The following is a 24,040-nucleotide window of genomic DNA, read 5'->3' as shown; positions in this document are numbered from 1 at the left end:
TGTGCCTGTCTATTAGTTCTGGCTGAGTTGTTGCCAGACATAATGAGGGCAAATTCCTAGGCCTATACCTTGACAACAACCTGAATTTCAGTACTCATATCCAACATATAACAAAAAAAAGTATCCAAAACGGTTGGGATCCTCTCCAAGATACGATACTACGTGCCGCAAAATGCCCTTCTCACACTATACCATTCACTCATTTATCCATACCTCACCTATGCTATTTGTGCTTGGGGATCAACTGCAGCAACACACCTAAAGCCAATAATAACCCAACAAAAATCCGCAGTAAGAATAATCACTAAATCCCATCCCTGGCAACACACCCCCCGACTCTTCATAGATCTAAACTTACTCCCTGTTCAGAACATCCACACTTACTACTGTGCAATCTACATCTACAGGACCTTAAATTCCAATATTAACCTTGACCTAAAATGCTTTCTTGATAGTTGTGACAGGACCCACAGGCATAACGCCAAACACAAACATCTCTATGACATTCCCTGTGTCCGACTAAACCTTTACAAAAATTCAATGTATGTCAAAGGCCCTAAAATCTGGAACACCCTACCTGAAAACTCTAGAACTGCAGACACATTCATCACCTTCAAAACTACAGTTAGAAAACATCTTATCTCCCTGATACACCCCGTTAACTAACTACATGAAAACCACTTGGTGGTTCACACTTGCACTCACTCACTCATCCATTTGACTATAAACACAGAAATATGAATCTTAATCTTAAAATAATGAATCCTAACTAGTCATAAGTTTGCCTGTGATACTCCAATATAGAAACTATGTATTGTGCCATAACAAAAGCATTCACATTGCTAAACTCACAAACTATAATTTAGCCACTTAGCCATAATACCAACTTACTCCATAATTGTAATAATTTAGAGTTAAGAATTAATCTAAGTCTGCCCGAAATGCCTAGCCATGCTAGGTGTCCTAGTGGCCCCCCTCTGTAATTAGTATTTTATAACATGTAAACCACACAATATCCAAAATCTGTAAACCCCGCATTGTAATCCTTATAGAGAATAAACTTGATTGATTGATGTGCTTATTATTTATACAGTAGTTCCCCCCCCCCATATCCACTGATTTGGTATTCACAGTTTCAGTTATCCATAGTTTATAGTGGCCCTTCTTAATTTTGCATAATAATGGCCCCAAAGTACAAAAGTAGAGACACTGGCAATTCTTCAATGTGCATAATTTATTGGTTAAACTTTATAATAGGTATGTATAGGACTTATATACAGGGTTTGTTACCATGGCGTAATAGCGCACAAAATGCGTGTTAAAGGAATAACAGGAAAAGTTGGTCGATGGATCTATAATTTCCTCACTAACAGAACATAGAGAGTAGTAGTCAACAGAGTAAAGTCTGAGGCAGTTATGGTGAAAAGCTCTGTTCCACAAGGCACAGTACTCGCTCCCATCTTGTTCCTCATCCTCATATCTGACATAGACAAGGATGTCAGTCACAGCACCGTGTCTTCCTTTGCAGATGATACCTTAATCTGCATGACAGTGTCTTCCATTGCAGACACTGCTAGGCTCCAGGCGGACATCAACCAAATCTTTCACTGGGCTGCAGAAAACAATATGAAGTTCAACGATGAGAAATTTCAAATTACTCAGGTATGGTAAACACGAGGAAATTAAATCTTCATCAGAGTACAAGATAAATTCTGGCCACAAATAGAGCGAAACATCAACGTGAAAGACCTGGGAGTGATCATGTCGGAGGATCTCACCTTCAAGGACCATAACATTGTATCAATCGCATCTGCTAGAAAAATGGCAGGATGGATAATGAGAACCTTCAAAACTAGGGATGCCAAGCCCATGATGACACTTTTCAGGCCACTTGTTCTATCTAGGCTGGAATATTGCTGCACACTAACAGCACCTTTCAAGGCAGGTGAAATTGCTGACCTAGAAAATGTACAGAGAACCTTCACAGTGCATATAACGGAGATAAAACACCTCAATTACTGGGAGCGCTTGAGGTTCCTGAGCCTGTATTCCCTGGAATGCAGGCGGGAGAGATACATGGTTATATACACCTGAAAAATCCTAGAGGGACTAGTACCGAACTTGCTCACGAAAATCACTCACTACGACAGCAAAAGACTTGGCAGACGATGCAACGTCCCCCCAATGAAAAGCAGGGGTGTCACTAGCACGTTAAGAGACCATACAATAAGTGTCAGGGGCCCGAGACTGTTCAACTGCCTCCCAGCATACATAAAGGGGATTACCAACAGGCCCCTGGCAGTCTTCAAGCTGGCACTGGACAAGCACCTAAAGTCGGTACCTGACCAGCCGGGTTGTGGCTCGTACGTTGGTTTGCGTGCAGCCAGCAGTAACAGCCTGGTTGATCAGGCTCTGATTCACCAGGAGGCCTGGTCACAGACCGGGCTGCGGGGGCGTTGACCCCCAGAACTCTCTCCAGGTAAACTCCAGGCAATCCACGGTTTTGGTGTCCATAGCAGGTCCTTGCAACATGTCCCTTGTGGATATGGGGGTCCTACTGTAATGCTAAAATTTCCAACATTACATTAGGTAAAAGGACACATGCAACTAATGTCACATTAGTTGCAGTGTCATATTAGTTGCACATACATTGCTAGTGCAATGGGAACACTATTGAAACACAGATGTATTGATATGTAACTTAATAGGCATAATTATGCTAGTCAAAAGTACACAGTGGAACCCCGAGTTTCGAATGCATCGACTATCGAACGCTTCGAGTTTCGACCGCTTTTTTCACACCAATTTTGTCCCGAGTATCGAACATGCCCCGCGTTTTGAACCACGTACCAGACCTGTCTGCCTGCCCCATGCCTGTGCTCCCTAAACAGGCATCATGAGTCAGTCTGGCTTTGTTTCTTGAGTGAACATTACATTATATACTAGGCATTTAAAGTGCCCTAGAGCAATAAAATGCATATACAGTACACTCATTACTTACCTTAAAATATTTGTAGTCTTAATGGTCTTTATATAGAGTGCAAGGTGAATAGTAAGGTAGGTGGGTATCAAAGTGTGGTAGGTATGTAGCCCCCATCTGCCCACCCACAACCCACACATTATGTAATAGGCATTTAACCCTTAACCCTTTCAGGGTCGAGAGGCCCTCTCCTAAACTTATCTCAGGGTTGAAAATTTTTCGGAAAAAAAAAATTATTTTTTTCTTATGAAATGATAGAGAATCTTTTCCTGATCATAATGACACTGAAAGCATGAAATTTGATTTATACTCTCACAAAGTTAGCGGTCTCAATGATGTTTTCGCATCGGCGATTTCGCCCACTTTGAGCCCTATTTTCAGCCAATTCCATTGTACTAGTTGACAAAAATCATAGCTATTTCACTAGAACTCTATTTTTTCTATTGAATGAGTACAAGAAACCACCCATTTACCGATTTCAACTATCCAATAAAGTGGTCAGAAATTGGCAATTTTGTTAATTTCACACAAATTTCAGAAGATGCCAATTTCCAAATAGGGTCCAAAATAAACAAGACAGACATTCCTGGCACTAAAATAATATTTCCCCTGTTCATTAGTCACGTCCCCAGGCCCCTCTTACATTTCTTTTGCTTTCCACTTTGAATTTTTATTCTCACAAAAAATTGAAGATTTACTGTTATGCAGACTACTGCATTAGTGTAGAAATGGTATAAATAATATCAGTGCACCTATGAAAGAATATTAGACTCACCAGTTGACGTGTATTGGATGTGTGTCATGATTTGTTTACTTTTGAACTTTGGCAAAAATCGAACATTTCTGCTATTTTGAACTCAATTTCAAGGTACTTTTCATTGTGAAACCAATCAAAATCATCTCAATTTCTGTAATATATTTTCCATTCTATAAAATGAGGCCAGGAAAACTAGAATACAACCATAAATACCATACAAAAATACAGTGCAAAGTCTCTGTTTTAAACCATAAAGATGGCCAAGGTTTTTTTTTTTTTCTCATTACACACCGTGTTCTGCAGGATTTCTTTTATACTGTGTACACTGACCACATAGACCCATTCTTTCATATGTAGGCCTGCCAGCTTTCTCTCACTAGATTTGAAGGCACAAGAATTTACACGTACTAGTACATCAATAACCCTGGTGCATGATACATACTAGTACGTTGGTATCCCTGAAAAGGTTAAACTGTCCAAATGTAGATCTACGTTTGCTCGCAAAGCACTTCGAACATAGATCTACATTTTTTTGCATTGTTTCTTATGGAGAAAATAAAGGTCAGAGCGCTATGCGCGCAAACGTAGATCTACGTTTGAACAGTTTAAGGGTTAAAGTGCCCCAGAGCAATAAAATGCATATACAGTACAGTGGACCCCCGCATAGCGATATTAATCCATTCCTGAGAGCTCATTGTTATGCGAAATTATCGTTATGCGAATGAATTTTCCCCATAAGAAATAATGGAAATCAAATTAATCCGTGCAAGACATCCCAAAGTATGAAAAAAAAAATTTTTACCACATGAAATATTAATTTTTATACACACAAACTGAAAAAGACATGCACAGTTACATGACACTTACCTTTATTGAAGATCTGGTGATGATTGATGGGATGGGAGGAGGAAAGAGTCTTAGTGTTTAGAAAGGGAATCCCCTTCTATTAAGACTTGAGGTGTCAAGTCCTTTTCCGGGGTTAATTCCCTTCTTCTTTTAATGCCACTAGGACCAGCTTCAGAGTCACTGGACTTCTGTCGCACAACATATCTGTCCATAGAGGCCTGTACCTCCCGTTCCTTTATGACTTTCTTAAAGTGGTTCACAACATTGTCAGTGTAATAGTCACCAGCACGGCTTGCAATAGCTGTGTTAGGGTGATTGTCATCAAAAAAGGTTTGCACTTTAAGCCACATTCCACACATTTCCTTAATCTCTGAAGTAGGCAACTTCTTCAATTTCTCTCTCCCCTCCTCCGAAGCAGTTTCCTCAGGTCTGGCCTCTTGCTGTTGAAGTTGATCTATCAGCTCATCAGTGGTTAGTTCTTCATTGTCCGCCTCCACCAACTCTTCCACATCATCCCCACTAACCTCCAACCCCAAGGACTTTCCCAATGCCACAATGGATTCCTCAACTGGCATAGGATTCCCAGGGTTAGCCTCAAACCCTTCAAAATCCCTTTGGTCTACACATTCTGGCCACAGTTTCTTCCAAGCAGAGTTCAAGGTCCTCTTAGTCACTCCCTCCCAAGCCTTACCTATAAGGTTTACACAATTGAGGATGCTAAAGTGATCTCTCCAAAACTCTCTTAGAGTCAATTGAGTTTCTGAGGTCACTACAAAGCACCTTTCAAACAGAGCTTTTGTGTACAGTTTTTTGAAGTTTGCAATAACCTGCTGGTCCATGGGCTGCAGGAGAGGAGTGGTATTAGGAGGCAAAAACTTCACCTTAATGAAGCTCTTGTCCCCATAAAGTTGCTCTGCCACGTCTGTAGGATGACCAGGGGCATTGTCTAACACCAGGAGGCACTTAAGGTCTAATTTCTTTTCAGTTAGGTAATTTTTCACATTGGGGGCAAATGCTTGGTGTAACCAGTCATAGAAAAAGTCCCTAGTGACCCATGCCTTACTGTTTGCCCTCCACAGCACACACAAATTAGCCTTGAGGATATTCTTTTGTCTGAACGCTCTGGGAGTTTCTGAGTGAAACGCTAATAAAGGCTTCACTTTGCAATCACCACTAGCATTGGAACACATCAACAGAGTAAGCCTGTCTTTCATAGGCTTATGTCCTGGGAGTGCCTTTTCCTCCTGAATAATGTAGGTCCTGCTTGGCATTTTCTTCCAAAACAGGCCTGTTTCATCACAATTAAACACTTGTTCAGGTTTCAGTCCTTCACTGTCTATGTACTCCTTGAATTCCTGCACATATTTTTCAGCTGCTTTGTGGTCCGAACTGGCAGCCTCACCATGCCTTATCACACTATGTATGCCACTACGCTTCTTAAATCTCTCAAACCAACCTTTGCTGGCCTTAAATTCACTCACATCATCACTAGTTGCAGGCATTTTTTTAATTAAATCCTCATGCAACTTCCTAGCCTTTTCACTTATGATCACTTGAGAGATGCTATCTCCTGCTATCTGTTTTTCATTTATCCACACCAATAAGAGTCTCTCAACATCTTCCATCACTTGCGATCTCTGTTTCGAAAACACAGTTGAACCTTTGGCAAGAACAGCTTCCTTGATTGCCATTTTCTTGGACACAATAGTAGCGATGGTTGATTGGGGTTTACTATACAACCTGGCCAGCTCAGAGACACGCACTCCACTTTCATATTTAGCAATGATCTCTTTCTTCATCTCTATAGTAATTCTCACCCTTATTCCTGTTGGGTTGGCACTAGAAGCTTTCTTGGGGCCCATGGTCACTTATTTTGCAGATAAAATCACCAAAAACACTGTAATAATACGAAATGTTCCGATTGTATTCTTGGATGTTACCGCAGAGGCTGGCTGGTAAACAATGCCACCAGCGGAACATGTGAGGCTGGCTCAGGCCGCACATTAGACGCGTCTCGGACGAATAGCGTTGAGTGGGTTTTTTAGCGGTATGCGAAGCAAAATTTTTGCGATAAAATGTATCGGTATGCGGATTTAACGTTATGTGATGCCAACGGTATGCGTGGGTCCACTGTATACTCATTACTTACCTTAAAATATTTGTAGTCTTAATGGTCTTTACATAGGGTGCAAGGTGAATAGTAAGGTAAGTAGGTATCAAAGTGTGGTAGGTATGTAACCCCCATGTTCACGAGTTTTGTAAACAAACCAGTTGTTGTTGTTGATACCTGCCTGGACACGAATGGTTTTGGTTCACTTTGTCAAGCCGACTGGAAAAACATCTAATATTTATGTTAATTTATGTTTATATGTTATGTAGCATGTTTATTATATAATTTTGAAAAAATGTCGTAGATGGATTAAGCAAAATATCCATATTAACATTTTATATGACATTTAATGTGACTCAGAGTGATTATTATTGTGTTATTATTATTATTATTATTAATATGGCATCTTCATGATTAATAACGCACTCTTAATGATTTTAATGTGTTCCTGCATGCCAGCACAGGCACGAGTTGTGGAGTCTAACCCTTTAAGGGTCCGTGAAGTAGATCTACAGCTATACGTTGAGGGGTCCAAACCGTAGATCTGTGCCAAAATTCTAGTAGCGTCAAATTTAGCGTGAGAAGGCTGGTAGGCCTACACCTGAGAGAACGGGTCTGCATGGTGTGTGTGTGTGTGCTGTAAAAAAAAATTCTAGGTGCCCACATGGCATTGTAGGAATGCAGCCTCAGTAACCTTTGTTCACCATGCCTCGCCGCAAGGCAGCTCTCACTCTGAGGCGAATTGGGACTTTCCTCTTCATAACTGATAGTTTTGACTCTGATGGAAGTGGAAAAGAAGAAGAATTCCATGGTTTTGATCAATTAGAGACTGAAAGCAGTGACCAGGATATTGAAAATAGTGCAGAAAATCTTGACGATCCTCAGCCTTCTACCTCTGGTGTGGGCACGTCTCAGTCGCATTCAGTTGTACCTCGTTGCAAGAGAAGATTAATATTTTCACATGGCCAGGCCTCAGACTTCACTAATGATGATGATAGTGATGTGGACTGTGATTTTATTGCTCTTGATGATCATTCGAGTAGTAATAGTGAGGAATCATGTTCACCAGTGAAGCGTCGGTATATACGCCGCCGCATGCGCTCAGGTAGTGTTCCCTATGCAGTACCCAGGGGACGGAGTACATCCCGTGGCCCTACACCAGGAATAGACAGTGAAAGTGAGGATGATGTGGCTACACTTGGCATGGATAGACCACAGGCATCAGTAGGTGGTGGTATTGGTGGTGATAGTGGTAGTGCCACGGTCATACATGACTCATCAGCCCAGGCTGGGACCCACGCCACTCACAGGATAAAGCGGAGCATCAACTACCACCCCACTACAACTACAACTACAACCAGCTTATGATGTCCAGTATCCATCAGCAAACTGCATCTGGGATTGGCAGCAAAATCCCAATTTTGTTCCCAATCCCCACCAGTTTGATGACTCTCAAAGGGGAATCCTACCAGCTTGTTTCCTTGGAAACACTGCAAATGAACTGGAATAATTTGAACTATTCTTTGATCGGCCCTTGATGGAAACTATTGTCAGGTAAAGCAACAAGTAGTTTGAGTACACCATAGCAAATACGATGATATCACCACAGTCAAGACTACACCGGTGGAGACAGCTGTGGCTGAAATGTATTTGCTTTTTGCAACACTAATGCTTATGCTTCATGTCTATAAGCATAATATAAAATCATACTGGTCCACAGATTGGCTAATTTGTACCCCAGCCTTCAATGAAACCATCCCAGTGAACAGGTTTATCTTACTGTAACGTATGTTGCACTTCGATGACAAAACCAGGCCTGACAGAAGTGACAGGTTATACAAGATTAGAAATGTTTTCATGTACAATGGTCCCTCAATAATCGTCCGGCCTGAAAGTCGTTCATTTCGGAAATAGTCCTGTTATTTTGTCTAAACATTTCCTCGCAAATGGTCCGTTAACTCACTAATAGTCCTTCATCCGGGACGCGTACTCACGCTCTGAGCCGCCTGGGCCTTCCCTTCCCAGCCAGTGTACCATTGTTTACCAGTGAGCGATGGTCCCCTCACTTGCTCCAACGAAATATTTCATAATATTCCATTGATTTTAGTGCTTGCAAGTGCTAAATAAGCTACCATGGCTCCAAAGAAACTTCCTAGTGCCAAGCCTTTGGTAAAGAAGGTGAGAAATATGATTGAATTTAAGAAAAACATCATTGAACAATATGATAGTGGCGTACGTGTGGGCGAACTGGCCAGGATGTATAACAAATCCCGTACAACTATATCTTCCATCATAGCCAAGAAAAAGGAAATCAAGGATGCTGTTGTTGCAAAGGGGGTAAATATGCTGACAAAAATGAGATCACCAGTACTCGAAGATGTTGAGAAGTTATTATTGGTGTGGATAAACGAGAAACAATTAGCAGGAGATAGTCTTATGACGTCGCTTATTTGTGAAAAGGCTAGGCAGTTGCATGACGATTTGGTAAAGAAATTGCCTGCAACTAGTGGTGATGGGAGTGAATTTAAGGCCAGCAAAGGCTGGTTTGAGAGATTAAAGAAGCGTACTGGCATACACAGTGTGGTAAGGCTGCCAGTTCTGACAACAAAGCGGCTGAAAAATGTGTGCAGGAATTCAAGGAGTACATAGAGACTGAAGGACTGAAACCTGAACAAGTGTTCAATTGTGACAAAACAGGCCTCTTTTGGAAGAAAATGCCAAAGAGGACCTACATTACTCAGGAAGAAAAGGCACTGCCAGGACACAAGCCTATGAAAGACAGGCTGATGCTAATGTTCTGTGCTAATGCTAGTGGGGATTTCAAAGTGAAGCCGTTACTAGTGTACCATTCTGAAAATCCCAGAGTGTTCAAGAAAGACAATGTTATGAAGAGTAAATTGTATGTGTTTTGGAGCTCTAATAGTAAGGCATGGGTCACAAGGGACATTTTCGTCGAGTGGTTCAGTGAAGTGTTCGGCCCTAGTGTGAAGAATTACCTCCTGGAAAAGTGGTAATGGACAATGCACCTGCTCATCCTCCAAACTTGGATGACCTAATTCTGAAGGAGTTTGGGTTCATCACAGTAAAGTTCTTGCCCCCGAATACCACTCCTCTCCTCCAGCCCATGGACCAGCAAGTCATTTCAAACTTTAAAAAACTCTACACCAAAGCAATGTTTGAAAGGTGCTTTAATGTGACCTCAGACACTCACTTGACCCTAAGAGATTTTTGGAAAGAACACTTCAGTATTCTCCATTGCGTAAGCCTTATAGGTAAGGCTTGGGAGGGAGTGGTTACCAGGACTTCGAACTCTGCTTGGAGAAAATTATGGCCAGATTGTGTCCACAAGAGGGATTTTGAAGGGTTTGAGGCAGCCCCTGATGAGCCTATGTCAGTTGTGAACTCTGTTGTCGCACTGGGGAGTTCCATGGGGTTGGATGTGAGTTTGGAGGATGTGGAAGAGTTGGTGGAGGACCACAACGAAGAGCTAACCACTGAGGAGCTGCAAGAGCTTCAGCAGGAAGAGCAACAGATCGCAGCTCAGAATCTTGCTGCAGAGGAGGAGGAAGAGAGATGGAAGAAGGTGCCTTCTTCAGAAATTAAGGAGATTTTTGAAATGTGGGGTAGGATGAAAAGATTTACGGAGAAACATCGCCCTGAGAAGGATGTTGCAAGCCATATCGGCAACTTGTACAGTGACAGAGTCTTGGCCCATTTTAGGGAAGTTTTAAAGAGACGCCAGAAACAGAGCTCTCTGGACAGTTTTTTTGCGAGACAGGACTCCAGTGACTCTCAAGGTGGTCCTAGTGGCATTAAGAAACAGAGAAGAGAAGTAACCCCAGAAAAGCAATTGGTACCTGAGGTGTTGATGGAATGGGATTCCCCTTTCAAACAGTAAATAATCAAATCTGTCTCCTTCTCCAGTCTTCCATACACAAAGAAGAATCCTTAATAAAGGTAAGTGTTATTCTTTTAATGTTTAATTCATCATGTGCCATTGTATTGTTTACGTACTACATCTATATTTCATGTAAAAAAAATTTTTGATTTAATACTTCTGGGTGTCAGGAACGGATTAATTGCATTTACATTATTTCTTATGGGGAAAATTGATTCAAAAATCATCTATTTTGATAATAGTCCCACTTCCAGGAACGGATTATGGACGATTATTGAGGGACCACTGTATCTGAAACAAAAGTTCAGCATGTACTTTTATCCATTCAAGAATCTTGTAATTGACGAGTCTTTGATTTTGTTCAAAGGTAGACTGTTCTTCAAGCAGTATATACCGAGCAAGAGGAAACACTTTGATATAAAACTGTTCGTACTCTGTGACTGTGACAGTGGCCTGGTATTGGATATTATTGTATACACGGGAAGTAAAACATTGAAAAATACCAGGATGTTATTTTGTATCTCAGGTGACGTAGTGAGAAGCATTATGGCACCTTATCTTGGTAGGGCATACATTATACAGTGGACCCTCGCCTAACGAACGCATCGCATAACGTTAAATCCGCCTAGCGATACATTTTAATGCAAAAATTTTGCCTCAGCTATCACTAAAAAACTCGCTCAACATGATTCGTTCGAGACGCGTCCACGTGTGGCCTGAGCGTGCCTCACTTGTCCCGTGGGTGCTAGTGTTTACAAGCCTGCCACTGCGGTCGCATCCAAACATACAATCGGAACATTTCATATTATCACAGTGTTTCTAGTGATTGCACCTGCAAAATAAGTCACCATGGGCCCCAAGAAAGCTTCTAGTGCCAACCCTACAGCAAAAAGGGTGAGAATTACTATGGATATGAAGAAAGAGATCATTGCTAAGTATGAAAGCAGAGTGCGTGTCTCCGAGCTGGCCAGGTTGTACACAAAACCCCAATCAACCATCGCTACTATTGTGGCCAAGAAAACGGCAATCAAGGAAGCTGTTCTTGCCAAAGGTGCAACTTTGTTTTCGAAACAGAGATCGCAAGTGATAGAAGATGTTGAGAGACTGTTATTGGTGTGGATAAACGAAAAACAGATAGCAGGAGACAGCATCTCTCAAGCGATCATATGTGAAAAGGCTAGGAAGTTGCATGACGATTTAATTAGAAAAATGCCAGCAACTAGTGGTGATGTGAGTGAATTTAAGGCCAGCAAAGGATGGTTTGAGAGATTTAAGAATCGTAGTGGCATACATAGTGTGATAAGGCATGGTAAGGCTGCCAGTTCGGACCAAAAAGCAGCTGAAAAATATGTGAAGGAATTCAAGGAGTACATAGACAGTGAAGAATTGAAACCTGAACAAGTATTTAATTGTGATGAAACAGGCCTGTTTTGGAAGAAAATGCCAAGCAGGACCTACATTACTAAGGAGGAAAAGGCACTCCCAGGACATTAGCCTATGAAAACAGGCTTACTCTGTTGATGTGTGCTAATGCTAGTGGTGATTGCAAAGTGAAGCCTTTATTGGTGTATCACTCTGAAACTTCCAGTGTTCAGGAAAAACAATATCCTCAAGGCTAATTTGTGTGTGATGTGGAGGGCAAACAGTAAGGCACGGGTCACTAGAGACCTTTTCTATGACTGGTTACACCATGCATTTGCTCCCACTGTGAAAAATTACCTCCTTGAAAATAAATTGGACCTTAAGTGCCTCCTGGTATTAGGCAATGCTCCTGATCATCCTTCAGATGTGGCAGAGTGACTTCCTGGGGACATGAGCTTCATTAAGGTCAAGTTTTTGCCTCCTAATACCACTCCTCTCCTGCAGCCCATGGACCAGCAGGTCATTGCAAACTTCAAAAAACTCTACACAAAAGCTATGTTTGAAAGGTGCTTTGTAGTGACCTCAGAAACTCAATTTGACTCTAAGAGATTTGGAGAGATCACTTTAGCATCCTCAATTGTGTAAACATTATAGGTAAGGCTTGGGAGGAAGTGACTAAGAGGACCTTGAACTCTGCTTGGAAGAAACTGTGGCCAGAATGTGTAGACAAAAGGGATTTTGAAGGATTTGAGGCTAACCCTGAGAAGCCTATGCCAGTTGTGGAATCAATTGTGGCATTGGGGAAGTCCTTGTGGTTGGAGGTTAGTGGGGAGGATGTGGAAGAGTTGGTGGAGGAGGACAATGAAGAACTAACCACTGATGAGCTGCAAGATCATCTTCAACAGCAAGAGGCCAGACCTGAAGAAACTGCTCCGGAGGAGGGGATAGAGAAATTGAAGAAGTTGTCTACTTCAAAGATTAAGGAAATGTGTGGAATGTGGCTTAAAGTGCAAACCTTTTTTGATGACAATCACCCTAACACAGCTATTGCAAGCCGTGCTGGTGACTATTACACTGACAATGTTGTGAAACACTTCAGGAATGTCGTAAAGGAACGGGAGGTACAGGCCTCTATGGACAGATATGTTGTGCGACAGAGGCCCAGTGACTCTCAAGCTGGTCCTAGTGACATTAAAAGAGGAAGGGACATAACTCCGGAAAAGGACTTGCCACCTCAAGTCCTATTGGAAAGGGATTCCCCTTCTGAACATTAACTCCATCCACACTCTCCCCTCCTCCCATCACATCAATCATCACCAGATCTTCAATAAAGGTAAGTGCCATGTAATTGTACATGTCTTCTTCAGTTTGTGTGTATTAAAATTAATATTTCATGTGGTAAAATTTTTTTTTTTTCCTACTTTGGGGTGTCAGGAACGGATTAATTTGATTTCCATTATTTCTTATGTGGAAAATTAATTCGGGTAACGATAATTTTGCCTAACGCTGAGCTCTCAGGAATGGATTAATATCGTTAGGCAAGGGTCCACTGTATTACGCCAAAATTCTAGCAGCTTCCAATCTTGCGGGAGAAAGCTGGTAGGTCTACATATGAGAGAATGGGCCTGAGTGGTCAGTGTGTGAAGTATAACAAAAATCCTGCAGCATGCAGTGCATATTGAGAAAAAAAACATTGTATTCTTTTGGTTTAAGACGTCGACTTTGCGGCGTATTTTTGTATGGTATTTATGGTTGTATTCTTGTTTTCATGGTCTCTTTTGATAGGCTGGAAGATACAGCAGACCCCTGGTTTTTGTAATTAATCCATTCCAGAAGGTTGGCCCAAATCCAAAATGGCCAAAAACCAAAGTAATATTTTCCATAAGAAATAATGTAAATCCAATTAATCTGTTTCAGACACCCAAAAATGTTAACGAAAAATACATTTTATAGAGAATAACTATAGTTTTACATACAGAAAACAATGAAAAATAACTGATAATGATAAATAAACATTACATACCTTTACTGAAGAATCTTGTTGGTGAGTAGTGTTGATTTGTAGTCCCAGAGGGACTTCATCCCAGGCATATACCTACTGGCTACATACACTGCGGTCTACAGCCATATTATTACCATCGACATACCATGTTCACTGAGTTTAATAGTTTCTGACAACTACCTTTAGATGCCTTCATAAACAAAGGGAGAATTAATGAATAATTCATGCAAAGAATTGTAAACAAACGCCTTATGTACTGTTAAGGGCGGTTACTGGGCCAGCGCAGATTCATACACATTTTCTCTGAAGCTGGACCAGAGAAAACGTAATGTTTACCCTCCTCCCAACCCCACCACTCAATAGCATATAAACATTGTACGTTTATATGCTATGTAATGTGTTTCTTATAGTATAATTTTAAAGAAAATATCATAGATGGATTAATGAAAATGTCTCTTTTAACTTAAAATAAGACATTTAATGTGCCCAAGAGTGATTATTATTGCATACTATGTATTAGTATTACTATGGTGTTAAGACTAGAAGACACTCTTAGTGAACAAGTAACAAAGGCATGTTTATATACTGTGTAACATGTTTCTTACATAATTTTGTAGAAAATATCGTAGATGGATTGAGGAAAATGTCTATATTGATGTAAAATAAGACATTTATTGTGGCCAAGAGTGAGTCGCGAACGTATGAGTGGCACATTTGGACGTATCTGGTACCATCGATTTCCGAGCCAATGTACAAAACCCAGGGGGAAATTTCACCAAAAAAAGTGCTTGAAATCTGAATTGTACTATTTCTGCACTGGCTGAAAACCGGGGTTCTACTGTATATTACGGAAATAGAGATGATTTTGAATGGTTTACAGACTAAAAGTACATGTACATGTAATGATGATGATAATCACCGAGTCTCATTAAATGTCTAGGGTTATTAACCCTTTCGGGGTTTCGGCCGTACTAGTACGGCTTACGCGCAGGGTTTTTTGACGTACTAGTACGCATAAATTCTAGTGCCGTCAAATCTAGTGAGAGAAAGCTGGTAGGCCTACATATGAAAGAATGGGTCTATGTGGTCGGTGTGCGCAGTATAAAAAAAATCCTGCAGTGCACAGTGTGTAATGAGAAAAAAAAAAACTTTGTGTTTTTGGATTAAAACAGCGACTTTACACTGTATTTTTGTATGGTATTCATTGTTGTATTCTAGTTTTCCTGGTCTCATTTTATAGAATAGAAGACATATTACAGAAATTGAGATGATTTTGATTGATTTTACAGTGAGAAGTACCTTGAAATTGAGTGCAAAGTAGCAGAAATGTTCGATTTTTACCAAAGTTCCAAAGTAAACAAATCATGCCAAGCGTCCAATACACATCAACTGGTGAGTCTAATATTCTTTCACAAGTGTGCCGATTTTATTTATACCATTTCTACACTAATGCAGTAGTCTGCATAACAGTAAATCTTCTGTTTTTTTGTGAGAATAAAAATTCAAAGTGGAAAGCAAAAGAATGTAAGAGGGGCGTGGGAACGTGACTAATGAACAGAGGAAATGTTATTTTAGTGCCAGGAATCTCTTTCTTGTTTATTCTGGACTCTATTCAGAAATTGGCATCTTTTTGAAATTTGTGTGAAATTGGCAAAATTGCTAAATTCTGACCACTGTATTGGATAGTTGAAATCGGTAAATGGGTGGTTTCTTGTACTCATTTGATAGAAAAAAATGGAATTCTAGCGAAATAGTTACGATTTTTGTTGACTAGTACACTGGAATTGGCCGAAAATAGGGCTCAAAGTGGGCAAAATCTCCGATGCGTAAACATCGTCGAGACTGCTAACTTTGCAAGAGCATATTTCCGTAAGTTTTCCATCAAATTTCATACTTTTGGTGTCATTATGATCGGGAAAAGATTCTCTATCTTTTCATAAGAAACAATAGTTTTTTTTTTTTTTTGAAATTTGGCCGACCCTGAGAACAAGTCTCTGAGAGGACCTGCCAACCCCCAAAGGGTTAAGTGGCTTTTGAGAAGAGTCTTAATTTGATTTTCAGACTGGGTTACTTTAATATCTTCTGGTAATGAATTCCATATTTTGGGGCCCTTTATGTGCATAGAGTTTTTACACAGTGTGATATGGACACGAGGTATATCAAAAAGAGATCTGTGTCTTGTGTTGTGGTCATGTGTCCTGTTTAGGTTGGTAAGGAGAAGTTTGAGTGGAGGGTTTATATTTGCGTGTATTGTTCTGTGTATGTAGTAGGCACATGAATAAGTATGGATGTTCTTAATGGTGAGCAGATTCAGACTTTTGAAAATTGGTGGAGTATGCTGGCGGGAGTGAGAATTTGTTATCACTCTTACTGCTGCCTTTTGCTTGGTTATTAGGGGTTTTAGGTGATTGGATGTTGTTGATCCCCATGCACAAATTCCATATGTAAGATAAGGGTATACGAGTGAATGGTAGTGCCAGGAGAGCTGATTGTGGAACGTAGTACCTTATCTTTGATAGTATGCCTACAGTCTTGAAGATTTTCTTGGTGATTTGTTGTATGTGTGTCTGGAACTTAAGGCTACTGTCAAGGTGGATACCTAGGAATTTTCCCTCTGTGAGTCTTGTGACTGGTGATCCATTTAGCATTATGTTAATTGGATCATTTGCAGCTTTGTTTCCAAACTGATTGATATAGGTTTTATCAGTGTTCAGGGTAAGTTTGTTAGTCATCATCCAGGCAGATATTTTCTGTAATTTAGCATTGACTGTGTTTGCTAGTATGACTGTGTTTGGGTGGGAAAAGACATGTGTAGTGTCATCTGCAAATAATATGGGTTTGAGTAGCTGTGATGCATTCAGTAGATCATTGATGTAGATGAGAAAGAGGAGTGGTCCAAGGACGCTTCCTTGTGGGACTTCTACTGTGATTGGTTGGGTGGAAGAGTTTGCATCATTTGCATACACATATTGAGTTCTGTTACTAAGGTATGATTTTAGGTAGTTGAGGGAGTGTCCTCTGATACCATAGTGCATTAATTTGGAGTACAGTAGTTCATGGTTGACTATATCGAAAGCTTTACGTAAATCAATGAATGCCCAGCGGGACTTCTTTCTTTTCAAGTGCAGTATATATTAGTTCTAGCATGTGTATGATAGCGTCATTTGTGCTTTTATTATTTCTGAATCCAAACTGACAAGGGTTTAATATGTTGTGTGAAACGAGGTAGGAATAGATCCGTCTATGAATTAATTTTTCAAAGATTTTAGAGAGCAGTGGTAAGTTAGATATTGGTCTATAGTTATTCAAGTCAGCTTGGTCACCTCCTTTATGGATCGGAGTGACCCTCGCTATTTTGAAGATTGTTGGGAAAGTGGATGATTCAATGGATTTGTTAAAGAGCGTTGCAATAATTGGTGACAATACTTGAGAAGCTTTTTTGTACATAAAAGCAGGCAAGTTGTTTATGTCTCCTGCCTTGTTTTTAAGGGTGTTTATGATGAGCATAACTTCAATTTGCTTGGTTGGAGCTAGGATTAGTGTATTTGGGTAGGTACCTATGAGGTAGTCTTATGGACAGGTGTTTGTGCTTGGTATTTTGTTTGCTAGATTTTTCCCTGTAGTGGAGAAGAAAACATTAAGTCTGTTTGGTTTTTGGTTGGAGTAGGGATTCATCTGATTTTGTTAATTTGATTGTTTTGTTTTTGGATAACTTTTTAGTTCCAAGAATTTCAGATAGAGTTTTCCAGGTTTTTTTTCATATCACCTTTGATGTTATGTAATCTATTTTCATAATACAATTTTTTTGACCTTCTTATCAGGCTGGTAAGTGTTGACTAGTAACTTTTCGACTGTTCTCTAGTTATTTGACCCATTCTATACTGTTTTTCATATTTGTGCTTTGTGTTAATGGATTTGAGGATGCTTGGTGTTAGCCAGGGATTATTCAGTCTCTTTGCTGTGATCTGTTTAATTTTTCTGGGGCAATGTCTGTTATAGAGGCATTGGGTTTTTTTAGAAAATTATTTATGCATTCATTCATATCTGTATATGTTTCGAGCTCATTTTGCCAGTCGATGTTATTCATAACTGCTATAAAGTTGTTAACTGCTGTCTCCTTATGTAGTCTGAAGGTTACTTCAGTTTGCCTAGATTAGTTATGAGAAAGGTTGGGTAGTGGTCTGTAGTGTTATCTGTGATGATGCCTGATTTTAAAGGGGATATGGTGTTTGTCCAGATGTGGTCTATTAAGGAAATGCTTGTCTCGGAGATTCTTGTAGGTTTAGATATTGCTGGTAGCAACAGGCAGTTACTCATTGTGTTTGTGAATTAAGTTACTTGTGGGTCCTGGTCGTGTAGTATGTTTATGTTGAAATCTCCTGTTAGTAGTAGGTTAATATACATATTTTCATTAATCCATCTATGATATTTTTTCAAAATTATATAATAAACATGATGCATAGCATAAAGATGATAAATACACCCCACAGTAGAATAAATAAACATAAATATGAGATGTGGTAGTCAGACGACTTGCACAAGTGATGCCATATTAGAAATGATAATAACAATCACCAAGTCTCATTAAATGTTGTATATTACATTAATATACTACACATTTTCATTAATCCATCCGTGATTTTTTTTCAAAATTACATAATAAACACGATACATAACATATAAAGATGATAAATACACCCCACAATAAAATAAATAAACATAAATATGAGATGTTGTAGCCAGATAACTTGCACAAGTGACGGCAAGAATAACATTTTCTCTAGTCCAACATAAGAGAAAATGTGTTACTGGGGGTAAGTGTAGAAAATTATTCCTTTCATATGTGAGTAAGTTTATTCAGGTATACACAAATACAGTTACATAGATTATCATACATAACAGCATATGTGTAGAGAACCTAGGATAACCCAAAAAAGTCAATGGAAATATTTCCATTGCCTTCACTCAGAGCATCATTTCTTCTAAAAATGGTGTTAAATGAGAATGGGAGTGTTCTTCTTTATTTATTCTACCGTATCAATGTAGAGGCAACTTGTACACAATGTAATTTGTACACAAACCAGACGTGTATGCCTGGCTTGTTTACAAAATTTGTGCTTACCTGGTTTGTTTACATAACTGCACCTGTCCTCTCTCATGTATTCATTCTCTCTCTCTCATTTATTCGTTTTATCTCGTTTACTCACCCCTGACCCTACATTAAGACTACAAATATTTTAAGGTAAGTAATGAGTGAACTGTATATGCATTTTATCGCTCTGGGATGCTTAAATATCATAGAATAGTATGTGTGGGTGGGGTGGTCTGGCTGGCTACCATACATACCGCACTTGATTTCTTACAATAAATACTACTCATCTCACCCTAGATTAAGACTACAAATATTTTAAGGTAAGTAATGAGTGAACTGTATGTGCATTTTATCGCTCTGGGATGCTTAAACGTAATAGAATATTATGTGTAGGTGGGGTGGCCTGGTATGGTAGCCCAGCTGACTACCGTACATACACATGATTTCTTACAATAAATACTACTTGTCTCACCCTAGATTAAGACTACAAATATTTTAAGGTAAGTAATGAGTGCACTGTGTGTGTATTTTACTTTTTTATTGTTTTTTGATGCCTAGTTCTATTGCTAACTTAATATATGTTAGTGTAAACTTGTTATCTAGTATTTGTATGCATTTATAAAGGAAAAAAAGGGTGTTCCACTTAACGGCGATTTCTGCTTTACAGTGGTAGCCAGGAACATAACCTGCCGTATAAGTGGGGCCCTACTGTAATTATTATTACAAATTATTTTTATTACAGATTAGTACAATGGACCCCCGACATTCAATACTAATCTGTTCCTGAGAGCTCATCGAATGTCGAAAATATCGAAAGTCGAATTAATTTTCCCCATAAGAAATAATGGAAATCAAATTAATCCTTGCAAGACACCCAAAAGTATGAAAAAAAAAATTTACCACATGAAATATTAGAATAATTACAATAACAACAATAACAATAGAATAATAACAATAGAATAATTGACACTTATATTCAATGAAGATCTGGTGATGATTGATGGGATGGGAGGAGGGGAGAGTGTTGAAGTTGTTACTGTTTACAAGGGGAATCCCCTTCCATTAGGACTTGAGGTAGAAAGTCATTTTCCGGGGTTACTTCCCTTCTTTTAATGCCACTAGGACCAGCTTGAGAGTCACTGGACCTCTGTTGCCGTTCCTTTAAGATTTGTCAAAAATGGGCCATAACCTTGTCATTGTAATAGTTACCAGCACGGCTTGCAATAGCTGTGTTAGGGTGATTTTCATCCATAAAGGTTTGCAGTTCAACCCACTTTGCACACATTTCCTTAATTTTTGAAGTAGGCACAATGGAGTCCACAACTGGCACAGGCTTCTCAGGGTTAGCCCCAAACCCTTCAAAATCTTTCTTAATTTCCATACTAATTCTCACCCTTTTTACAATAGGGTTGGCACTAGAAGCTTTCTTGGGGTCCATGGTGACTTATTTTGCAGAAACAAGCACCAAAAACAGTGATAATATGGATAATATGGAATGTACCGAATGTATCCTTAGATGCATGCACACTGGCTGGCTTGTAAACACTGGCACACACAGGGCAGTTCAGGCCACACGTGGACACGTCTCGTACGAATCGTATTGAATGTCAGGTTTTCCATCGAATGTCGAGGCGAAATTTTTGCATTAAAATGCATCGAATGTTGGATTTATCAAATGTCGATGCCATCGAATGTCGAGAGTCCACTGTATTAGTATTACAAGTTGTTATTATTATTACCAGTTATTATTATAAGTTATTATTATAGTCATAATAAAAAGAAGTGCTAAACCCACAAGGGTCATGAATGGCTATAGATAGAGTGAAGGCATATGAGAGGAATAAATTTCTAGCTAAGTTAGTGGTGATTGACTAGAGAAAACCTAGTTCTTTGACTCTCCTACCAAATGCTTGGTAAACAAATCTCATATTTAAGTAAATTTTTATACTGTGGGTGTATGTATCATGTTTATATGTTTTGATGGATTAATGGAAATGTTTATATTAACATAATGTATGACATTTAATGCGCCCAAGAGTAGAGTAGAGTGTTGAGTAGAGAGACTTTTAGTGATTTTCATGTGTACCTGCATGCCAGCACAGTGTGTAAGTATATATAGGTACAGGTACACATTAGTAAAGTGTATAATTATCAGAGTACATATAAATATGCAATAACTTTAAAACACTTGAAATTTTGGAAAATTTCCGGACATAATAGAGAGGTGTGCTTGCGGAGAATGGTTGGACGCGCCATGTTTGAAAGACCGCTCACTGTATGGCAAATTTTGGTCATAATTTGAAATTGCTGTATTAGCAGAACGCCTTAAGGCGAAACACCATAAAGCAGGGCCCTATTGTATCTTGTTTATGAAGTTTTTCAATGTTTTTATCATGAGCCTTGTAATTGTCATTTACCATGTTAATTTTAACCTTGGGTAAATGACCTAATTAACTATTATTTTGGCTTAAAGTCATTATTTATTGTACTCTTATTGATTTTAAATATTGCAGGCAAAGGCAAGTTTGGCCTCTCTCCCTGCAAGCACTACGAGCAACAGCCTTTGCGTACACGTTACCCAGGAAGCCTGTGTCATCACCTGCTCCATTCACAAATTATCTCAAGCAACAGATTCAAGATGATAACAAAGTTGAAACAGAATGTGATGGAAATAATATATTGGAAAGTGACAGTAATTTTAAAGTTGATTCAGAGAGTAAATCACCTTCAGTCAGTATGATGAATGTATTAACTGTTTTCCACACAAACAATATTGACTCAAATGTAACTAATAAATGTAGTGAGGCTTTATCTAAAAGACAAAACTCAAACAACACCAGTGTGGTAGATACAGTAGCAAACAACAGCTGTGTGGTTGACACAGTAGTAAACAACAGCTGTGTGGTTGACACAGTAGCAAACAACAGCTGTGTGGTTGACACAGTAGTAAACAACAGCTGTGTGGTTGACACAGTAGCAAACAACAGCTGTGTGGTTGATACAAGAGCAGACAAAGATTCAACATATTGTGATTCACACCAACACAGTATTCATGAAGAATCATGTGATATACAGATCTCTAATAAAAACAAAAGTACAATAAAATCACAACTTAAGCTGTGTGAAACATTTGAAACAAGTACAAGTGGTAAGGACTCAGTAAAGTTAATACAACCCATCCAACAAGTGTGTGTAAACTGGGGTGATACAACTTCAGAACTAAGTGCAGGTGAGTCAACAAGTGTGTGTAAACTGGCAAGTAAGTAGGTACCTGGATGTTAGTCAACTGTTGTGGATTGCATCTTGGGAAACAAGATTGAAAGACCTCAGTAGATGACTGACTTGGGTTATCTTGGGTGGCTAACTCTCCAGGTTAGAAATCTTAACAAAATCTTATTTTAGAGCATCAGAATTTAGTGCAGTTGAGAACTCTTCACTGCTCTAATGTATTACAGTAAACGCTAAGCATGATATTGGCATATCTTAATACCTGTTCCTAATATAAATGTATATAGTAGGATAACATGTAGGTAGTAGGTTGGTAGACAGCAACCGCCCAGGGAGGTACTACCGTCCTGCCAAGTGAGTGTAAAACGAAAGCCTGTAATTGTTTTACATGATGGTAGGATTGCTGGTGTCCTTTTTTCTGTCTCATGAACATGCAAGATTTCAGGTACGTCTTGCTACTTCTACTTACACTTAGGTCACACTACACATACATGTACAAGCACATATATACACACCCCTCTGGGTTTTCTTCTATTTTCTTTCTAGTTCTTATTCTTGTTTATTTCCTCTTATCTCCATGGGGAAGTGGAACAGAATTCTTCCTCCGTAAGCCATGCGTGTTGTAAGAGGCAACTAAAATGCCGGGAGCAAGGGGCTAGTAACCTCTTCTCCTGTATATATTACTAAATGTAAAAGGAGAAACTTTCGTTTTTCCTTTTGGGCCACCCCGCCTCGGTGGGATACGGCCGGTGTGTTGAAAGAAAGAAGAAGTAGGATAACAAGGATATCTTCCTGCTCCTACTTACACCTTGGTCACAATTCACAGACACACATGCATATATATATATACATACATCTAGGCTTTTCTCCTTTTTCTAAATAGCTCTTGTTCTTCTTTATTTCTTCTATTGTCCATGGGGAAGTGGAAAAGAATCTTTCCTCCGTAAGCCATGCGTGTCGTATGAGGCGACTAAAATGCCGGGAGCAATGGGCTAGTAACCCCTTCTCCTGTAAACATTTACTAAAAAAGAGAAGAAGAAAAACTTTATAAAACTGGGATGCTTGAATGTGCGTGGATGTAGTGCGGATGACAAGAAACAGATGATTGCTGATGTTATGAATGAAAAGAAGTTGGATCTCCTGGCCCTAAGCGAAACAAAGCTGAAGGGGGTAGGGGAGTTTCGGTGGGGGGAAATAAGTGGGATTAAATCTGGAGTATCTGAGAGAGTTAGAGCTAAGGAAGGGGTAGCAATAATGTTGAAGGATCAGTTATGGAAGGAGAAAAGAGAATATGAATGTGTAAATTCAAGGATTATGTGGATTAAAGTAAAGGTTGGATGCGAAAAGTGGGTCATAATAAGCATGTATGCACCTGGAGAAGAGAGAACTGTAGAGGAGAGAGAGAGATTTTGGGAGATGTTAAGTGAATGTATAGGAACCTTTGAACCAAGTGAGAGAGTAATTGTGGTAGGGGACCTGAATGCTAAAGTAGGAGAAACTTTTAGAGAGGGTGTGGTAGGTAAGTTTGGGGTGCCAGGTGTAAATGATAATGGGAGCCCTTTGATTGAACTTTGTATAGAAAGGGGTTTAGTTATAGGTAATACATATTTTAAGAAAAAGAGGATAAATAAGTATACAAGATATGATGTAGGGCAAAATGACAGTAGTTTGTTGGATTATGTATTGGTAGATAAAAGACTGTTGAGAAGACTTCAAGATGCACATGTTTATAGAGGGGCCACAGATATATCAGATCACTTTTTAG

The 24,040-nt window shown here is 39.4% G+C and overlaps 2 protein-coding genes across 2 annotated transcripts in view; both read left to right on the top strand.

The window, feature by feature from the left end:
* LOC128701484 (methyltransferase-like protein 25B) overlaps positions 1-24,040 on the top strand; it is a gene marked incomplete at its 5' end in the record, with an annotated part of 360,140 nt that overhangs the window by 322,115 nt on the left and 13,985 nt on the right.
* LOC138855004 (uncharacterized) overlaps positions 1-24,040 on the top strand; it is a 40,046-nt gene that overhangs the window by 10,838 nt on the left and 5,168 nt on the right. The window contains exon 3 of the mRNA XM_070101523.1: positions 21,561-22,276. Within this exon, the coding sequence (XP_069957624.1) occupies positions 21,561-22,276 (716 nt within the window). The remainder of the gene's footprint in view (positions 1-21,560; positions 22,277-24,040) is intronic.

Source organism: Cherax quadricarinatus, chromosome 78 (genome assembly GCF_038502225.1).
Source record: "Cherax quadricarinatus isolate ZL_2023a chromosome 78, ASM3850222v1, whole genome shotgun sequence".
Taxonomy (NCBI): domain Eukaryota; kingdom Metazoa; phylum Arthropoda; class Malacostraca; order Decapoda; family Parastacidae; genus Cherax; species Cherax quadricarinatus.
The sequence above is the reverse complement of the archived record's forward strand: the minus strand, read 5'-3'. Positions and strand labels throughout refer to the sequence as shown.